General features: G+C 47.0%; 1 protein-coding gene across 1 annotated transcript; it reads left to right on the top strand.

Moving 5' to 3' along the window:
• Positions 1 to 1,002: 1,002 nt before the first annotated feature.
• Positions 1,003 to 17,902, top strand: LOC140203624 (uncharacterized). Its single transcript, XM_072269672.1, has 8 exons — positions 1,003 to 1,043; positions 2,378 to 2,495; positions 6,213 to 6,689; positions 10,605 to 11,034; positions 13,392 to 13,641; positions 15,135 to 15,256; positions 17,113 to 17,494; positions 17,539 to 17,902. Exons 1-8 carry the CDS (start codon positions 1,003 to 1,005, stop codon positions 17,900 to 17,902), a joined length of 2,184 nt encoding a protein of 727 aa, XP_072125773.1.
• The last annotated feature ends 270 nt before the right edge of the window (positions 17,903 to 18,172 follow it).

The following is an 18,172-nucleotide window of genomic DNA, read 5'->3' on the forward strand; positions in this document are numbered from 1 at the left end:
GAGTTTCTCTTGGTTGACGTGCTAAGTCGCCTTAGGTGGGACTAATGATTTAATCTACGAGATGTAGATGATTTCAGCTGAGCTGACATCTTGTAGATGATTTACAGCTCAGCTCAAAGCAACCTCTCAGCTAGGTCAAGATTGGGAATTAAATATCCAAGGATATCAGGTTATACGGTATGATAGGCAGGAAGGTAAGGGAGGTGGAGTAGCGCTCTAAGGATGAGATCAGTGCGACAGTGAGAGACGATATAAGATCTAAGGAGCAGAACGTTGAGTCCATCTAGGTAGAGATTAGGAACAGTAAGGGAAAAAAAATCCTTGGTGGGAGTTGTCGATCAGCCACCAAATAATCACATTACAGTGGCACAGGCAGTAAACAGAAATATCTCAGGCACGTGAGAATGGAACGGCAGTTATCATGGGAGACTAACTTGCACATAGATTGGGTGAATCAAGTTGGTCGAGACAGTCTTGTGGAGGACTTCATAGAACGCATAAATGATGGCTTTCTTGAACAGCGTGTTACTTAACCTACAAGAGAATGTGTTATCTTAGATCTGGTCCTGTGCAATGAGAAAGGTAAAATTAGTGATCTTGTAGTTAGGGATCCTCTCTGAAAGAGTGATCACAGTATGACTCAGTTTCCCATACAAATGGAGGGTGCAAAAGTAGTCTGGGAATACAGGCTATATGGTGGAGCAGTGGAAGTCTTTCAAAGAGATTTTTCCCGGTGCTCAACAAAAGTATATTCCAGTTAAAAGCAAGGACAATAAGGGTGGGGAGAGCCAGTCTTGGATAACTGAGGAAATTAAAGAAGGCGTCAAACTAAAAGCGTGTGAATAGAAAGCCTCCAAGAGTAGTGGGAAACTGGAAGACTGGGAAAATTTCAAACAGCAACAAAGACCCATCAAGCAATTAATAAAGAAAGGGAATAAGGAAAGAAAATAAACTAAAATTCTCTGGACTGTGGGCAGGTTCTGGTGGATTAGAAGACGGCGAATGTCACGCCACAGTTCAAAAACTGATGTCGGCAAAAGCAGGTAACTACAGGTCAGTTAGTTTAACATCTGTAGTTCGGAAAATGCTTGAAGCTATCATTAAAGAAGAAATAGCAAGACATCTGGCAAGAAATGGATCCATCAGGCAGATGCAGCATGGATTCAGCAAAGGCAGATCCTGTTTGACAAAGTTACTGGAGTTCTTTGAGGATATAACGAGCACAGTGGATAGAGGGGAACAGATGGACGTTATTTCCTTGGATTTCTGGAAGGTGTTTGATAGGGTGCTGCATAAAACACTTATCCATAAGATAAGGATGCAAAGAGTTGGGGTGATGTATTAGCATGGATACAGGATTGGTTAACTGAAAGAAAGCAGAGTTGGGATACATGGGTGTTACTCTGGTTGGCAATCGGTGGTGAGCGGTGGTGCCATACGGGTCGGTGCTGGGCCCGCAACTGTTCACAATATATATTAACGATCTCGAAGAGGGAACCGGGTGTAGTGTATCGCTTAAGTTTGCTGATGATACCAAATTGAGTGGAAAGGTAAATTGTGCAGAAGATACAGAGAGATACATATTGATAGGTTAAGTGAGTGGGCAAGGGTCTGGCAGATGGAGTACAATGTTGGTAAATGTGATGTCATCCACTTTGGAAGGAAAAATGGAAGAGCAGATTATTATTTAAACGGTAAAAATTTCCAGCATACTGCTGTGCTGAGGGACTTGGGAGTACTTGTGCATGAATCACAAAAGGTTGGTTTGCAGGTGCAGCAGGCTATCACAAAAGCAAATGGAATACAGTATTGGCCTTCATTACCAGAGGGACTGAATTGAAGAGCAGGGAAGTTATGCTGCAACTGTACAGGGTACTGGTGAGGCTGCACCTGGAGTACTACATGCAGTTCTGGTCTCCATACTTGAGGAAGGACATACTGGCTTTGGAGGCAGATTGATGGTCAGGTTGGGATTGGTGCGAGGAGAGTCGAGGGCAGTGCATTCAGTGGAGGAGTGATGAAGTCGATGTCCTGTCGGGAATTCGAGATGAGAAGATCCAGAGCAGGCAGAGAACCAGAGCAGGGAGTCCCAAGGAGAGGAGGAGGTGAGTGAGGGTAATTTCAGAGATGTGAGAGCGGATCTTTTACACAGAGAGTGGTGGGTGCCTGCGGTGGTGGCTGAGATAGATACATTAGAGATTTTTAAGAGACATTTAGAGAGGCACATGAATGTGAGGAAGATGGGAGGATATGGACATTGTGTAGGCCGGAGAGATGAGCTTAGTTAGCTATTTGATTACTAATTTAATTGGTCTGGCACAACATTGAGGGCTGAAGGGCCTTTTCCTGTACTATACTGTTGTATGTTCTATTAAAGGACTCCTGACCTCAGCTGCAGGGATATCGTTGAAGGAACGTCTGAGGGTCACGCCAATGGGTCTCTTCACTGCTTTAGCCTTCAGCCCAAGCGGGGCTTTGGTTTGGAGGTTGGGAACGTGAGCTGGCTTTCAAGTTAGCAACCAAACCTGGTGGCAGATGTTTGCCCTGGCCAGACAGCTTGGTGTCAGTGTGAGCGAGAGAGAGAGAGGATTCCAGTCTTTCTGCATGTAAGGATGTAATGCTGAGCCTTTATAAGGCAGTAGTGAGGCCTCACCTGGAGTCTTGTGTGCATTTTTGGGCCCCTTATCTCAGAAAGGATGGACTGATATTGGATGTTTGAATAGGCAACTCAGGCAACGCATCACCAAATAATTAGATAGGGCGTCAGAGGTTAAAGGAAAAATGGGTTTGAGAGGGAAATGGATCAGCCATGATGAAACAGCGGAGCAGACTCGATAGGCTGAAAGGCCTAACTCTGCTCCAATGTCTTAAGTTCTTCCGGTCTTTCATATGGAGACTGTCCTCCAGTCGGCTGAAGGAGTCTGTTAATGAGCTAGACCTGGAGGTCCTCCATTGGTTGGAATGGACCATGGATGTTGTGACCTAGCTGTCTACATGATGTGCAAGCCAGGGAAGTACAACACGGAGAGCAAGTTGTTGCCCACACAGCAGACGAGCTCTCTCCGTGCAGCTGATGAATGCAAAGGAATGGCAGAGATTGACAGTTTGGCATCAGCCCAAAGCGACTGGTTTTAAGGCATCAGTAACCCACCTGGGTGCCTTCTCCTGGCAGTAGAAACGGTTCCACCAATCTTAGTAGCTCAGCCAGACGTGAAGGCCAGGAGCTGGACTTGGTTGTCAGAAGCCTGCCCTGCCGTGCAATGTGATCATGTCTGCTCTATGCTGACTACAATTCTTTTTTTCTTGTACTGGTTTACGTATTAATAAACAGCCAGTAGGTGGAGATTGTGTCTCTCTCAGCCTTTGGCAGTCCATCAGGGTCAAGCATATTTTGCTTCCAACCCACAACACACACACCAAGTGCTGGAGGAATTCAGCAGGTTAGGCAGCAACTCTGATGAGGAATAAAGAGTCGATGTTTCAAACCGAGACCCCCTCATCAGGACTGGAAAGGAACTGGGAAGAAGCCAGAATAAGACTGGGAAGTGGTGGGAGCGTGGAGGGAAGGAGTACAAGCTGGCAGGTGATAGGTGAGACCAGGTATGGGGGAAGATGGATAAAGTTGGAAGCTGGAAGGGTTTAGGTCAGGGGTTCCCAATATCATAAAACCACAAGATATGGGAGCAGAATTAGGCCATTAGTCTGCTCTGCATTTCATCATGGCTGATCCATTTTCCCTCTCAGCCCCAATCTCCTGCCTTCTCCCTTTATCCCTTCATGACCTGACCAACCTCTGCCTTAAATATACAAAAATACTCGGCCTTCACAGCTGACTGTGGCAATAAATGCCACAGATTCACCACTCTCTGGCTAAAGAACTTTCTTCTCATCTTCCTATTCATCTCTAAAAGGACACCTCGCTATTATGAGGCTGTCCTCTGGTCTTAGACTCCCTACCATAAGAAACATCCTCTCCACATTCACTCTGAGACCCCTTGCTTAATTGGACTGGTCCATGGCAAGTAAAAGGTTGGGAACCCCTGGTAGAGGTGGAAGAGTTAAAGGGCTGAAGGAGGAGGAATCTGATGGGAGAGGAGAGTGGAGCATGGGAGAAGGAGAATTAGGAAGGGAAGAGGGTGAAGATGGGAAGGTCTTCATTGAGTTCACAACATCCAATCTGCTCTGGTACCTCATGTGGGCTGTCCTGCTGAGACTCTGAACAATGTTGGCCCCTCCAGGACATTGATAGTTGGGTCTTAAACAACTGTTGGGTTATTGAATATCAGGGGTAAGCAGTTAGATGCCCTCTTGCTGGAGATGTCATTACCTGGTGTACTGGTGGCATGATAACTTGGCTTCCTGGTGTCTGGCTATAACACTGAAGAGTCCCAAGCCTACTGTCTCCCCTGTACCACTGGGACTTTTCTTACCTGTCTGCTGTAGTAGTGAAATCTGCCCCAAAACCTTGTAAATTATAATTCTTTGAGGACAAAGAAATCTGGCTGTGAGAAACAAGCTTCGATTGTGTAGAGCTTTTCATTGATGGCATGAACTTCTATTTTTCCAACTACCGGTAATTTTTCCCTCCTGCTTCCAATTCCCCATTCTGGCCTCTTTTCCACATCTCCCTATCACTTCCCCTGGTACCCCTCCCCCTTCCCTTTCTCCTGTGGTCCACTGTCCTCTCCTATCAGATTCCTCCTTCCCCAGCCCTTTTACCTTTTCCATCTATCGTCTTCTAGTTTCTTACTTCATCCCGCTCCCCCACCCACCTAGATCCACACATAATCTTCCAGCGAGTCCTCCTTCCCTTCTCCCCACCTTTTTTATTCTGGCTTCTTCCCCCTTCCCTTTCCAGTCCTGATGTAGGGTCTTGGCCCGGAAACGTCAACTGTTTATTCATTTCCGTAGATGCTGACTGACTTGCTGTGTTCCTCCAGTATTTTGTGTGTTGAATTCCATTTGCCTTTGCCATTATCTACATTACTCACAGCTAACTTTCTGTGACCCCCCCCAGCTCTCCCTGTACAGTAACATTCTGTGATGTCGCTCTCTCTCTCTCTCTCTCTCTCTCTCTCTCTCTCTCTCTGTTTAAAGGATATTTTACTTTCTTACTCCTTTCACCATCATCATTATGTATCATGCCGTATGATGTGGGCAATCATGGTCTTTGGCATTGTGGGCAATGGCAAACCTCTTCTGGGCCAGTGTCTTTACAAGACGGGTGACCCTAGCCATTATCAATACTGTTCAGAGACTGTCTGCCTGGCATCAGTGGTTGTATAACCAGGACTTGTGATATGCACCGGCTGTTCGTACAACCAACCACCACCTGCTTCCGTGGCTTCATGTGACCCTGATCGGGAGGGCTAAGCAGGTGCTATTCCTTGCCCAAGGGTGACCTGCAGACTAGTGGAGGGAAGGATCACCTTACACCTCCTTTGGTAGAGATGTATCTCCACCCCACCACCCAGCTACACCTTTAACCACACATTATAGTCCAGCTCCCCTGTGGCATTTACCCTTCAGGGAAATATCTAAAATAACTCACACAAAATGCTGGAGGAACTCAGTTGGCCAGGCTACAGTGAATTCTAAATCACAACTGTCTATGTTAAGAAGAAATTACTTCATTGCCCCTCTGACCCAGGCCTAGGCTGATTCCAGACCGAACAAGAGGCCTGAGCGGAAATCCAGGAACTGGAATCTCAGTAGCCAAAGTGAAGAGATTTATGGCAACTTGAGAATTATCCTCAATCTCTTTCCTCCAGTTATTGACCCTCCTGCCACTGAAAGCAGTTTCTCTTGACCCACCCTCCAGTATTTGATTGCCTCTAATAAATCTGCCTTTATCACCTGTCTCAAAGGGCAGTAGCACTGGGGCTTCTCACATCTCACCACATTAAATGGTCCCCTCTCCCTGGGCCAGCTGCTCACTGACCTGTTCCGGTATCAGGAATGGCATTATTAGTGTCATGTTATTCTATAATATCATGGAAATAAATCTTTGACTACATCGTGTTCTTGTCACTGGTGCCATTGTCAAGGATTCTCCTGCACGCCTCTCTGAGTCTTTGAGGCGAAACTGAATGGTATTCTGAGCGTCACAAGTTCAGGAAGTTCATCTGACACTGACTGCCAAGATTGTTTTTTACTGAGTGTTTTAAAATGCCAGCTGTTTTCAAAGTTTTTTTTTCTTCTGTATCCTTCAGACCAGCCAAGTGCTAGGAATTGTCTCCAGCGCAAGCCAGCGAGCAGGCGGCTGGGAGGAGAAGAATGTGGGCCACAGCTGTGAGTTGTCTCCAGGAAGAGCAGATGTTGAGCCAGAGCTGGTTTCTGAACAGAAGGCTGATGGCACAGAACACTGCTCGCTGCTCCAGAACCAATTCCAAGCAGAGCAGAAAGAACCAGGCCAGAAGCAGGAGCAGACAGAGGTTCCATCGGAGATCCCTGCTGAAGCACAAGAGGGAAATGCTGTGAGTGAGGCAGTGAACCAACCGGAGGCCAATGTGCAAAAGTTACAACAGCAGGCCCAAGTCCTGGATAACCAAGAGGCCGAAGACGGGGATCAGCAGCAGGTACAAGATCTGGTCCCACTGGAGCCCCAAGCTGTGAAAGAGGCCAAAGACCTGGCGCAGCAGGAGGCGGGAGATGAAAATGGGCAGGAGTCACAATCTCCACCTCTACTGGTAATGTTGCAACTCTAACAAAACCCTAGTTAGACTACGCTTGGGAGTATTGTGTTCAGTTCCAGTCACCTCATTACAGGAAGGATGTGGAAGCTTTAGGTAAGGTGCAGAGGAGATTTACCAGGATGCTGCCTGAACTGGAGGGCATGTCTCGTGAAGATAGGTTTAGCCAGCTGAGGCTTTTCTCTTTGGAGCAAAGAAGGATGAGGGGTGACTTGATGGAAGTGTGTAAGACAGATCAATTGGACAGCCAGAGTTTTCTTCCCAGGCAGAAATGGCAAATGCCAGGAAGCATAATTTCAAGGCGATGGGAGGGAAATATAGAGGGGATGATAGAGGCAGAGAGTAGTGGGTGCATGGAACACCCTGTCATGGGTGGTGCTAAAGGCAGATACATTAGGGGCATTCAGGAAATGCTTAGATGGGCACATGATGATGGAAAAATAGAGGGTTAAGTAGGAGAGAAGGGTTAGATTGATCTTAAAGTAGGTTAAAAGTTGGTACAACATCGTGGGTGAAAAGGAATGCACTGTGCTGTGGTGTTCGATGATCTCTGTTCTAAATCACACATAGGCAAGTTGAGAATTTGAATTGACCAAGGCCTGTGTCGACAGGAAGCCCAAGTCATAGTCACAGAGCTATCGGTCCCTTTGCCCTAATGCCAACCACGATTACAGGGACTTGAGGACCTGAGTAATAGGAAAAGACTGAATTGTTTGGGTCTTCATTCCCCGGGGCGTAGGAGGTGGAGGGGAGACTTGATTGAGGTATACAAAATGATGAGAAGTATCCATAGTGTAAAGGCAGGCAGGCTTTTCCCACTGAGATTGGGTGGCACTGAACTGGAGGTCATAGGTTAAGGGTGAAAGGTGAGTGTTCAAGGGGAACCTGAGGGGAATCTTCTTCACTCAGGGGGTGGTACGAGTGTGGAATGAGCTGCCAGCGGAAGTGGTAAATTGTGGTTAGATTGCAATATTGAAGAGAAGTTTGGATGGGTCCATAGATGGGAGGGTAGGGATGGCTACAGTCCAGGTGCTGGACGACAGGACTCGGCAGCTTAATAAATTGGCACGGCCTGGATGTGCTGAAAGGCCTATTATGAACTAAATGACTCTTTGGCTGCTAATCTGTACTCAAATACTCTACCACTGAGCTTATAAAATTAATTTTAAAATGACAAAATTTTAGAAAATACTAGAAACTGGAGCAGACCATGAATTTTTTGGCCTCTGTAAGACCATAAGACATAGGAGCAGAATTAGGCCATTTGGCCCATTGAGTCTGCTCTGCCATTCCATCGTGGCTGATTTACTATCTCTCTCAACCCTGTTCTCCTGCCTTCTCCCCATATCATTTGACACCCTGACTAATCAAGAACCTGCCAACCTTCGGTTTAAATATACCCAATGACCTGTCCTCCGCAGCCGTCTTGTGGTAACAAATTTCACAGATTCACCCCCCAATGACTGGATGCATTCTATGACCCTTATAGGATTCCATGCGTTTACAGGCTCTCTCAGGGTTAAGACAGGGTTCAGTTCCTGAGAACGGTCTGTAAGATGGAAACGAACAGAAATAGTGCACGGGACAGGGTCACGGGAAAAACTACGACAGGGGAGCGAACAGGTGTGGCAAGAGCAGCTGCCAGCCCGTCTCACTGACCCAGTGAGAGGCCGAATTGAATTTGATTGAATTGAATATTATTTCTTATATCCTTCACATACACAAGGAGTAAAAATCTTTATGTTACATCTCAGTTTGAATGTGCAAGGTGTAAATTGTAGTAATTTGTAATAAATAGTATGTCCAGTAAGTTATACAACAGTACAGTCAATATAGCTCAGAAATACAGTTGTGTCAGCGTGAATTAATCAGTCTGATGGCCTGGTGGAAGAAGCTCTCCTGGAGCCTGTTGGTCCTGGCTTTAATGCTGCGGTACCATTTCCCGGATGGTAGCAACTGGAACAGTTTGTGGTTGGGGTGACTTGGGTCCCCAATGATCCTGCAGCCCCTTTGTACACACCTGTCCTTGAAAATGTCCTGAATCATGGGAAGTTCACAACTACAGATGTGCTGGGCTGTCCACACCACTCTCTGCAGAGTCTTGCGATTGAGGGAGGTACAGTTCCCATACCAGGCACTGATGCAGCCAGTCAGGATGCTCTCAGTTGTGCCCCTGTAGAAAGTTCTTCGGATCATGCCGAATTTCTTCAACCGTCTGAGGTGAAAGAGGCGCTGCTGTGCTTTTTTCACCACACAGCTGATATGTACAGACCACGTGAGATCCTCGGTGACGTGTATACCGAGGAACTTGAAGCTGTTCACCCTCTCAACCCCAGATCCATTGATGTCTCCATTCCTCCTGTAATCCACAACCAGCTCCTTTGTTTTTGCGACATTGAGGGAGAGGTTGTTTCCTTGACACCACTGTGTCAGGGTGATGACCACTTCTCTGTGGGCTGCCTTGTTATTATTTGAGATCAGGCCAGTCAGTGTATAGAGAGTCTGTTCAGTGGTCCCATCACTGCTCGGTCTGAACCGGCCCCCTGATTGTAGTGGCTTGGCTGGATCGAGAATGCAGTGTGGGGAGTGAACACCAATTTACAGAATCACCAACGCCATCTGGGGCACAGGCCTTTGACAGCAGCTCACCAGAGTCCTCCATCCTGGGAGTCTTTCAACCTGTTTCCAGGTGTGGCCCATCTTCTTGGCATATCCTTCCTCTCCCAGGGATGGAGCTTCTGTTGGGGTTTCTGTAGCTCTGGGTTTTTAACCCCATGCCCAGGTGGGAGGGTTGGTGGGAGTGAAAGCAGTTGGGAAAGCTCCATTCCCACAAGGTAGAAGATTCCTGCGGCGTCGGAGAGTCATAGAAAAATACGGCAGAGAAGCAGGCCCTTCAGCCCATCTAGTCCATGCCGAGCCATTTTAAACCGTCTATTCCCATCGACCTGCACCAGGACCATTGCCATCCATATCCCTACCATCCGTGTACCTATCCAAACTTCTCTTTAACGTGGAAACCGAGCTCGCATGCACCACTTATGCTGGCAGCTTGTTCCAAGCTGTCCCCACCCTCTGAGTGAAAATGTTTCCCCTCATGTTTCCAGGTGGCAAATGCAGTTACTGCTTTGCCCATCCTGAAAGAAACTGTCCGAGTTTTGAACAGATACTAATGGGTCCCTTGCAATTATTTCCCGAGAACATTAAACTGATCCAACACCGTGCCTTTTCTTTAAAATATCTCAGTCAGGTTAGACTGGAATGTCTAGACAGAGCGGACGTGGAGAGGATGTTTCTGAAAGTGGGAGAGTGGAGTACCAGACAGTGCAGCCTCAGAAATGAGGTTCGTCACTTTAGAATAGAGATGGGGAAGAATTTCTTCAGCCAGAGGGTGGTGAATCTGGAATTCATCGTCACAGGCGGCTGTGGAGGCCAAGTCATTGGGGATATTTAAAACCAGAGTTTGATAGGCTCTTGATTAGTCAGGGCATCAAAGGTTATGGCAAGAAGGCAGGAGAATGTGGTTGAAGTTATAAATCAGCCATGATGGAATAGAAGGACGTCCCTTTAGAACGGAGATGAGAAGGAATTTCTTTAGCCGAAGGGTGGTGAATCTGTGGAATTCATCGCCACAGACGGCTGTGGAGGTGTACTTAAAATGAAGGTTAAGAGGCTCTTGATTAGTAAGGGTGTCAGAGGTTACGGGGAGAAGGCAGAAGGCTGGGGTTGAGATGGACAATAAATCAGCCATGAAGGAATGATGGAGCAGACTCGGAGGGCCAAGTGGCCTAATTCTGTTGCTAAGATTTATGGTCGGTCTACGAATAGGTTATGAGGTCAGCACAACATCGTGGGCTGAATGGCCTGCAAAATTATGTGTTCTAAACCTTTCATCTATATTTCTGTTTTCTTCAGAATACCCAGTCGGAGATCTTTGAGGAGCTTGACCAGAAGAGTACAATTGTTGCGGAGGAAACCGAACCAGCGGATGCGTGCAGCACGCTGCCAGCCGAAAGCACAGAGCAGAATGGGAGCTCGAGGCAATTCCTCCCTGAGGTCCAGAGTCAGCCCAGGAGCCAAGGTGGCCTCGAGGCCCAGGCGTTCCCCCAAGAGGGGCAAAAGGCCGCAAGAGAGACGCTGAGCGCAACGGGCAACCCGCATGCCACCTCGAAGGCCATCAAGAAGTTGTCTAAGGTCCTGAAACGCAATCGCAGCCAAGTGGGCCTGGCAAGCAATGTGAATTGTTCCAGACAGACTGATGCTGCAGGGCACGCTAATGTCACTGAGGAGATTTCAAATGCACCTCGGGATCAGCGTGATTCCTGTTGCAACTGCTGGGGTTACAGTAAGTGAAATACAACCTTTTAGCCTTCTAAACTCGAAATCTGGGTTTCCTCACTTGCAGGGACTCCACAGTTTGTGTTCTCAGTATTACTTGTTTAGTCTTTGTATTTGCACAGTTTGTCTTCTGTTGCACATTGGTTGCTTGTCAGTGATTGTGTGTACAGTGCCTCTAAAAAAGCATTCGTCCCCCTTGGAGGTTTTCATGTTTTGTTGTTTTACAACACCGAATCATAGTGGATTTAATTTGGCTGTTTTGACACTGATCAACAGAGAAAACCTCTTTTGTGACCAAGTGAAAACAGATCTCTACAAAGTGCTCTAAATTAATTACAATTATTAAACACAAAACAATTGACTACATAAGTATTTTTCCCCTTCAAGTCACTATTTAATAGATGCACCTTTGGCAGCAATTATAGCCTTGAGTCTGTGTGGACTGGTCTCCATCAGCTTTGCACATCTGGACACTGCAATTTTTCCCCTTCCCCTTCCTTCTTTACAAAACTGCTCAAACTCTGCTGGATTTGCATGAGGATTCCGTGGGGCAACACCGTAGCGTAGTGGTTAGCGCAATACTTTACGGTACCGGTGACCCCAGTTCAATTTCAGCCGTTGCCCGTAAAGAATTTGTATGTTCTCCCCATGACCACAAGTGTTTCCTCCAGGTGCTCTGGTTTCCTCCCACAGCCCAAAGACCTACCAGTTGGTAGGTTGATTGGTGGTTGTAAAACTGTCCTGTGATTGGGCTGGGATTAAATCGGGGGATTGCTGAATGTGTGCTAGATTTTATTACAGCCTTGTGGACTGAGCAAAACTGAATTATTAGTTGTTGAATTAAGTGTTTCAGGAAACAATTAAGTGCCCAACGTGTCACCAGCACCAGACTACCAGCCATCAAGGATGTATTCCAAGTTCAAAGTACAAAGTACAGTAATTATCAAAGTATGCTTACGGTGCACAGCCTCGAGGTTCATCTTCTTGCAGGCAGCCACAAACAAAGAAATGTCAGAGAACCCACTTAAAGAAAGCACCCCACGAAACAAGACCATCAGACGTGCAAAGTCACGCAAACAACAGAAACAACAAACGAGTAACGCTCAGAACATCAAACATCAGAACGCAGGATCCCCAGAAGTGGGTCCACACCCACGAGCCACCGGGGGGTGAGTGAAGCCGGTCCAGGAGCTTACCCACCATCAAGGGCCGGGAAAGGGCCAGTAACGTCAGGGAGGATCCCACCCACCCTGCTCACGGACTGTTTGTCCCTCTCCCATCGGGGACGAGGCTGCATAGCATCCACGCCTGGACCACCAGACTCAGAAACAGTGACTTTCCCCAACACTAACCCACACCCCAACCACCACCACCTGATCATTTCCTGTCAGAGTCACCTTCTGTACAGACACTGAGTGATTCAGGAACAGCCTCTCCCCCGTCATCAGATTTCTGAATGGACATCGAACCTGTGAACACTAACTCACTATTTTCTTTTTGTCTTTTTGCACGACGTGTTTAATTGTTTAATTTTTTAATTTTTTATATATTTACTGTAATTTACAGCTTTTATTTTCAATTGCAAGGTACTGCTGCCGCACAACGACAAATTTCATGGTATATACTGATTGATTGTGATTTTGAGACACTCCTGTGCCTAGAGTCACTTTATGCACGTACAGTCAATCCATGTATATAAGCTATCTTATGTATTTATATTTATTGTGTTTTTATTATTATTATTATTGTGTTCTTTATCTTATGGAGTTTATCTTAGTAGTGAGTTAAGCATCGATTTGTCGAACTTCTAGTTTTCTTCTTCACCATTCCCCATTCTCATTTCTCTCTCTCACCTTATCTCCTTACCTGCCCATCACCTCCCTCTGGTGCTCCACCATCGTCCCCTTCTTCCATGGCCTTCTGTCCTCTCCTATCAGATTCCCCCTTCCCCAGCCCTTCATCACCTCCACCAATCGACTTCCCAGCTCTTTACTTCACCCCACCCCCTCTTCCGGTCTCACCTATCACCTACCACCTCGTACTTCTTCCTCTCCTCCCCCACCCTCAACGTCTTCTCCCTTCCTTTCCAGTCCTGATGAAGGGCCTCAGCCTAAAGCCTCGACTGTTTACACGTTTCCGTAAATGCTGCCTGACCTACTGGGTTTTTCTGGCACTTTGTGTGTGTTGCCTTGGATTTCCAGCATCTGCAGATCTTCTTGTGTTTGGCTTGGTGTGCTTTATTTATCTCCTGCATCCCATCCAGAGTTACGATTATTTCGTTCTCCTTGACACTTGTGTACTGAAAATGACACTAAACAATCTTGAATGTTTTTCGTTAGCTAAAGTATTCAGTTCATACCCCAGACAGGATCTGCTGCAGGAGCTGGTTACGGGACAGTGCCGTGGAACGCGACTGCAGGAACCCGCCCGAGCACCAGCAGAATCAAGTTGCCGAGAGGTTTCCCAACGCGTCTGCCTATCCCGAGAGGGTGACCGAGGACAGGAGCAGAGGGAAGCTGTGCGTGTCCTCCGAGCCCCCAACTTTGCACCTCCGTGGCTCTACCTGTTCCACAAAACCCAGGATTAGACAAAGGGACCTCAACAGTCATGGCAGGTAAAAAAAAAAGGTGAACGCCAGAAGTTTTCTCTAGGGTTTCCTCTGGGTGCTCCGGTTTCCTCCCACTGTCCAAAGACATACCGGTCAGTAGTTTAATTGGTCATTGTAAATTGCCCCATGATTAGGCTGGTGTTAAATCGGGAGATCGCTGGGCGGTGAGGCTCGAAGGGCCGGAAGGGTCAATTCTGTGCCTTCTCTCAATCAATGAATCAACCAACCTAACCCTCCCCTCCCGCATAGCCTGCCATTTTCCATCATCCGTCAGCCTATCTAAGTGTCTGTAAAGCACCACAGTCAGCGTAATGCCTTCAGTGCCACCAGGTTCAGGAACAGTTATTACCACTCAACCATCAGGGTGAAGGTACAGGAACCTCAGGACCCACACCACCGGTTCAGGAACAGTTATTACCCCTCAGCCATCGGGAAGGACGTACAGGAGCCTCAGGACCCACACCATCAGGGTCAGGAACAGTTATTACCCCTCAGCCAGGGGTGCAGTGCTGCTGGATCTCACCGGAGTGCCACTCCGGCACCTCTGTAAAAAAATGTCAAAATATACAAGCGGGGAATTTAACAGCGGCCGCTATAGTTGATTGGAAAGAGGCTCTTTTTCTCTTTGTGTTGATAGGAAAAAGAGTAGTGAGCAATGAACGAGACGAAATACATTTCCAAATCTCCCAAATGGCTGCTCTCCTCCCCTGTTAACATTTCTCACTTACAAAATACGATATTTTCTATTCGTACAGATACAATTATAATTTCTGTAAAGATTCAAGCTTCTTTCACTTTTTACATACTTAAAGACTAAACAGGATCTGTATTGGTCTAACCATGTAATACCCGATGTGTGAGGATATTGTGAATATCCAGACACACAGGTACACTTCCTGTCCAACCATTTCTGCGAGAGAAACGGTACGAGGCAGAGTTGCCAACCTACCGCTTTTGATACTAATATTCACCAATATTCGTGGCTTTACCAATCGTTCTTCAGGCGTTCTTGTTTCATACTTGATTACTTGGTTCCAGTTTATGTGGCTGAAAGTGTAAAAAACTTATTTGCTTTGTTTCTGTTATTTTTATACCTGCTTAGGAACACTGCTCAGCACTGCGGGCCCTGCTGTCTGCTCTGAATCAGCCGTAGAAGTAAGCCTACATCTGTGGTGGTCGCCAATACAAAAGTAAATTTTTCTCACTAACAACCCTATGGCTTCTACGCAAACAACGTTACCTTACTTGCTTGATAATTATATTTTATGATAATTAGTAATACTTTGTCATATTATTAAATTAAGTATTATATGTTTTATTGTACCAGTTATACACTGAAGTGTAGTGATAGGCTATAATCTTGTTAATGTCGTAACTATCACTATATTTCTGTGGAGCTTGGGAATTCATGTATTTCTTTCATCTTGGTTCAGTGCCTGACATTATAAGAAGCCCTATTCACATATATATGTCACACCCAATTTGTGTACCTGCTCAAGGCGAGTGAAGAGGACGGACGAGTGCGGGAGCGGTCGGCGGTTCCGGGATGGCGGATACCGGAATTCGACGGTTCGGAGGTTGTTGGAGGTTCGGAGGTCGTTTGTGGACGGATCGGGGAGGTGTGAGCTCCAACGACTTAATTTGGTGCACAAAACTGACAAATTTACTGAGTGGCACCTTTGTTTTTTTTTGTGTCCACTAACCACACCACCAAAAAGAGTTATAAAGTGTAACTTAACTGTACATTGTGTATTGTCTAATCTCCTCTGCACCCTTTCTATGGTTTCCACATCCTTCCTATAGTGAGGCGACCAGAATTGAGCGCAGTACTCCAAGTGGGGTCTGACCAGGGTCCTAAGGAGCTGCAACATTACATCTCGGCTCTTAAACTCAATCCCACAATTGATGAAGGCCAATGCACTGTATGCGTTTGTAACCATAGAGTCAACCTGCGTAGCAGCTTTGAGTGTCCTGTGGACTCAGACCCCAAGACCCCTCTGATCCTCCACACCGCCAAGAGTCATCATTAATACTATTTTCTGCCAACATATTTGACCTACCAAAATGAACCACCTCACACTTATCTGGGTTGAACGCCATCTACCGTTTCTCAGCCCAGTTTTGCATCCTATCAATGTCCCACTTTAACCTCTGACAGCCATCTGCACTGTCCACAACACACCCAACCTTTATGTCATCAGCAAATTTACTAACCCACCCCTCCACTTCCTCACTTCCTCATCCAGGTCATTTATAAAAAAATCACAAAGAGTAGGGGTCCCAGAACAGATCCCTGAGGGACACCGCTGGTCACCGGCCTTCATGCAGAGTATGACCCATCTACAACCAGTCTTTGCCTTCTGTGGGAAAGCCAGTTCTAGATCCACAAAGCAACGTCCCCTTGGATCCCATGCCTCCTTACTTTCTCAATAAGCCTTGCATGGGGTATCTTATCAAATGGCTTGCTAAGATCCATGTACACTACAACTATGGCTCTACCTTCTTCAATGTGCTTAGTCACATCCTCAAAAAATTCAATCAGGATGTAGGGCACGACCTGCCTTTGACAAAGCCATGCTGACTATTTCTAACCATGTTATGCCTCTCCAAATGTTCACAAATCCTGCCTCTCAGGGTCTTCTCCATCAACTTACCAACCACTGAAGTAAGACTCACTGGCCTATAATTTCCTGGGATATCTCTACTCCCTTTCTTGAATAAGGGAACAACATCCGCTACTCTCCAATCCTCCGGAGCCTCTCCTGGCCTCATTGATGATGCAAAGATAATTGCCAGAGGTTCAGCAATCTCCTCACTTGCTTCCCACAGTAGCCTGGGGTACATCCCGTCTGGTCCCGGTGACTTATTCAACTTGATGCTTTCCTAAAGCTCCAGCACATCCTCTTTCTTAATATCTACATTCTCAAGCTTTTCAGTCCACTGCAAGTCATCCCTACAATCGCCAAGATCCTTTTCCGCCAAGACTATATGGTCAGTAAAGAAACGAAATAAAAACAAGGGCCCAATCTTATCAAACAGACTGTTGCGCAAAGTTGGAACTCACTGATAAGTCGATCGTTCAACTGCGACTTCCTCCGACCGTCGCTGCCCTTCGGACTCTCGCTCCACGTCCGGCGGTCTCCCAACATGTGTAGATGTAATCTAAGGCGGGGGGCGGGGGTTGTTGTCCCTGATGATGGAGACTGGTTCCCTGTCACATCGCTCTGGGTAGTTTTTTTCTGGATATCCGTTCTGACACGTGATGTCCGGCGCCGAGAGGAAAACTTCCAGGAGCTAACCTGACAGGGGAGAGACGGTGATGAAGAGCTAAGATCAAACGTTCTTTACCGGAACGCTCTGATCGCCGGTGGTCATTTCAGCACACAGAGAGCGTTGGCAGGGGAGCGGCCTCGGGCTGACACGGGGTGGAATGTGGAGGGAATCGGCTCCGAAATCTGGCCCTTTCCCCCTGTGCAGCGGCGATGGAGGGAAGGATGGCTGGAGAGACGAACGCATCGGAGAAGAGGAAGGCTGGAGAGACCAGCGCTTCGATTCGTGGGGCTGGGGTCAAGAAGACGGTCAGACTGAGCGTTCGAGATTTGAAAGAAGGCAACGGTTTCAGTAGGGAGACCTTCATTTGCAGGGTGCTACCGGATTGCCGTGGCTTCAAGGTGGACGATCTTTACAGCGTCCGGGATTTCGCCGGTTACTACGACGTCACCTTCGGGCATGCCCCAGGGTGGCAGAAGTTACGTGACTGCTTCAGTGAGAAGGGGAGTGAGGCGCCGCTGTCGCTACTAAAAGCGCAGCCCCTCTACGCCGACGTAACGCAGCAAGAGAGAACGGTTCTGGTACTAATGTGCAACCCCTATGTACCGGTCGTTGGCATCCTCACATTCCCAGCGCATATGTGGAGAGCGTGGGCAAGTGTGAGAACGTCAACGACAGTCTGGGAGTATGGACAAGTAAAGGGCAGGTCAGGGTGAAGCTGAGGGTGGACACCAGCGGCTGTGTCATCCATCCATCCTCAGTGTTCGCAACAGGAGGGAACCGGGGCTTCCTGGTTTATGCCGGGCAACCCAAGGTGTGCCGGAACTGCGGTAAGGCGGAGCACATCGCAGCCCAGTGTAAGGCTGTGCTGTGCAGAAACTGCAAGGTGGAGGGACACGGAGGCCAAGTCCTGCCACCTCTGCGGGCAGGCGGACCACCTGTACAGGGCCTGACCGAAACGGGCGGGCTCCTACGCACAGGTGGCCGGGAGAGATGATAACATCGGAAAGGCCCGGGATGAGGAAGAGGCACAAAGATCTTTCTTTCTTTTTAAATCTTTTTATTGAATTAGTACACAAAGAGTAAAATATATAGCAACCAATACATTGTTAGGATATAAATATAAAAGTAATATTAATACAAAAGAAAACAACACAACGTATGTTAATTATAGAATAACAAGGTAATATAATTGCATACTAATTTTTCATAGATACCAACAAAACGAAAAAAAACAGAAAGAAAACCTACCGTGCAACTAACCTAA

Source organism: Mobula birostris, chromosome 10 (assembly GCF_030028105.1).
Source record: "Mobula birostris isolate sMobBir1 chromosome 10, sMobBir1.hap1, whole genome shotgun sequence".
Lineage (NCBI taxonomy): Eukaryota > Metazoa > Chordata > Chondrichthyes > Myliobatiformes > Myliobatidae > Mobula > Mobula birostris.

Bases quoted from the DNA above. Each gene is read 5' to 3' on its own strand.
- LOC140203624 (XM_072269672.1), top strand. From the start codon at position 1,003: ATGTCACGCCACAGTTCAAAAACTGATGTCGGCAAAAGCAG. The intron at 11,035-13,391 runs GTAAGTGAAATA...TTCATACCCCAG, and splicing joins TTGCAACTGCTGGGGTTACA to ACAGGATCTGCTGCAGGAGC. The intron at 17,495-17,538 runs GTGCAACCCCTA...TCACATTCCCAG, and splicing joins AGAACGGTTCTGGTACTAAT to CGCATATGTGGAGAGCGTGG.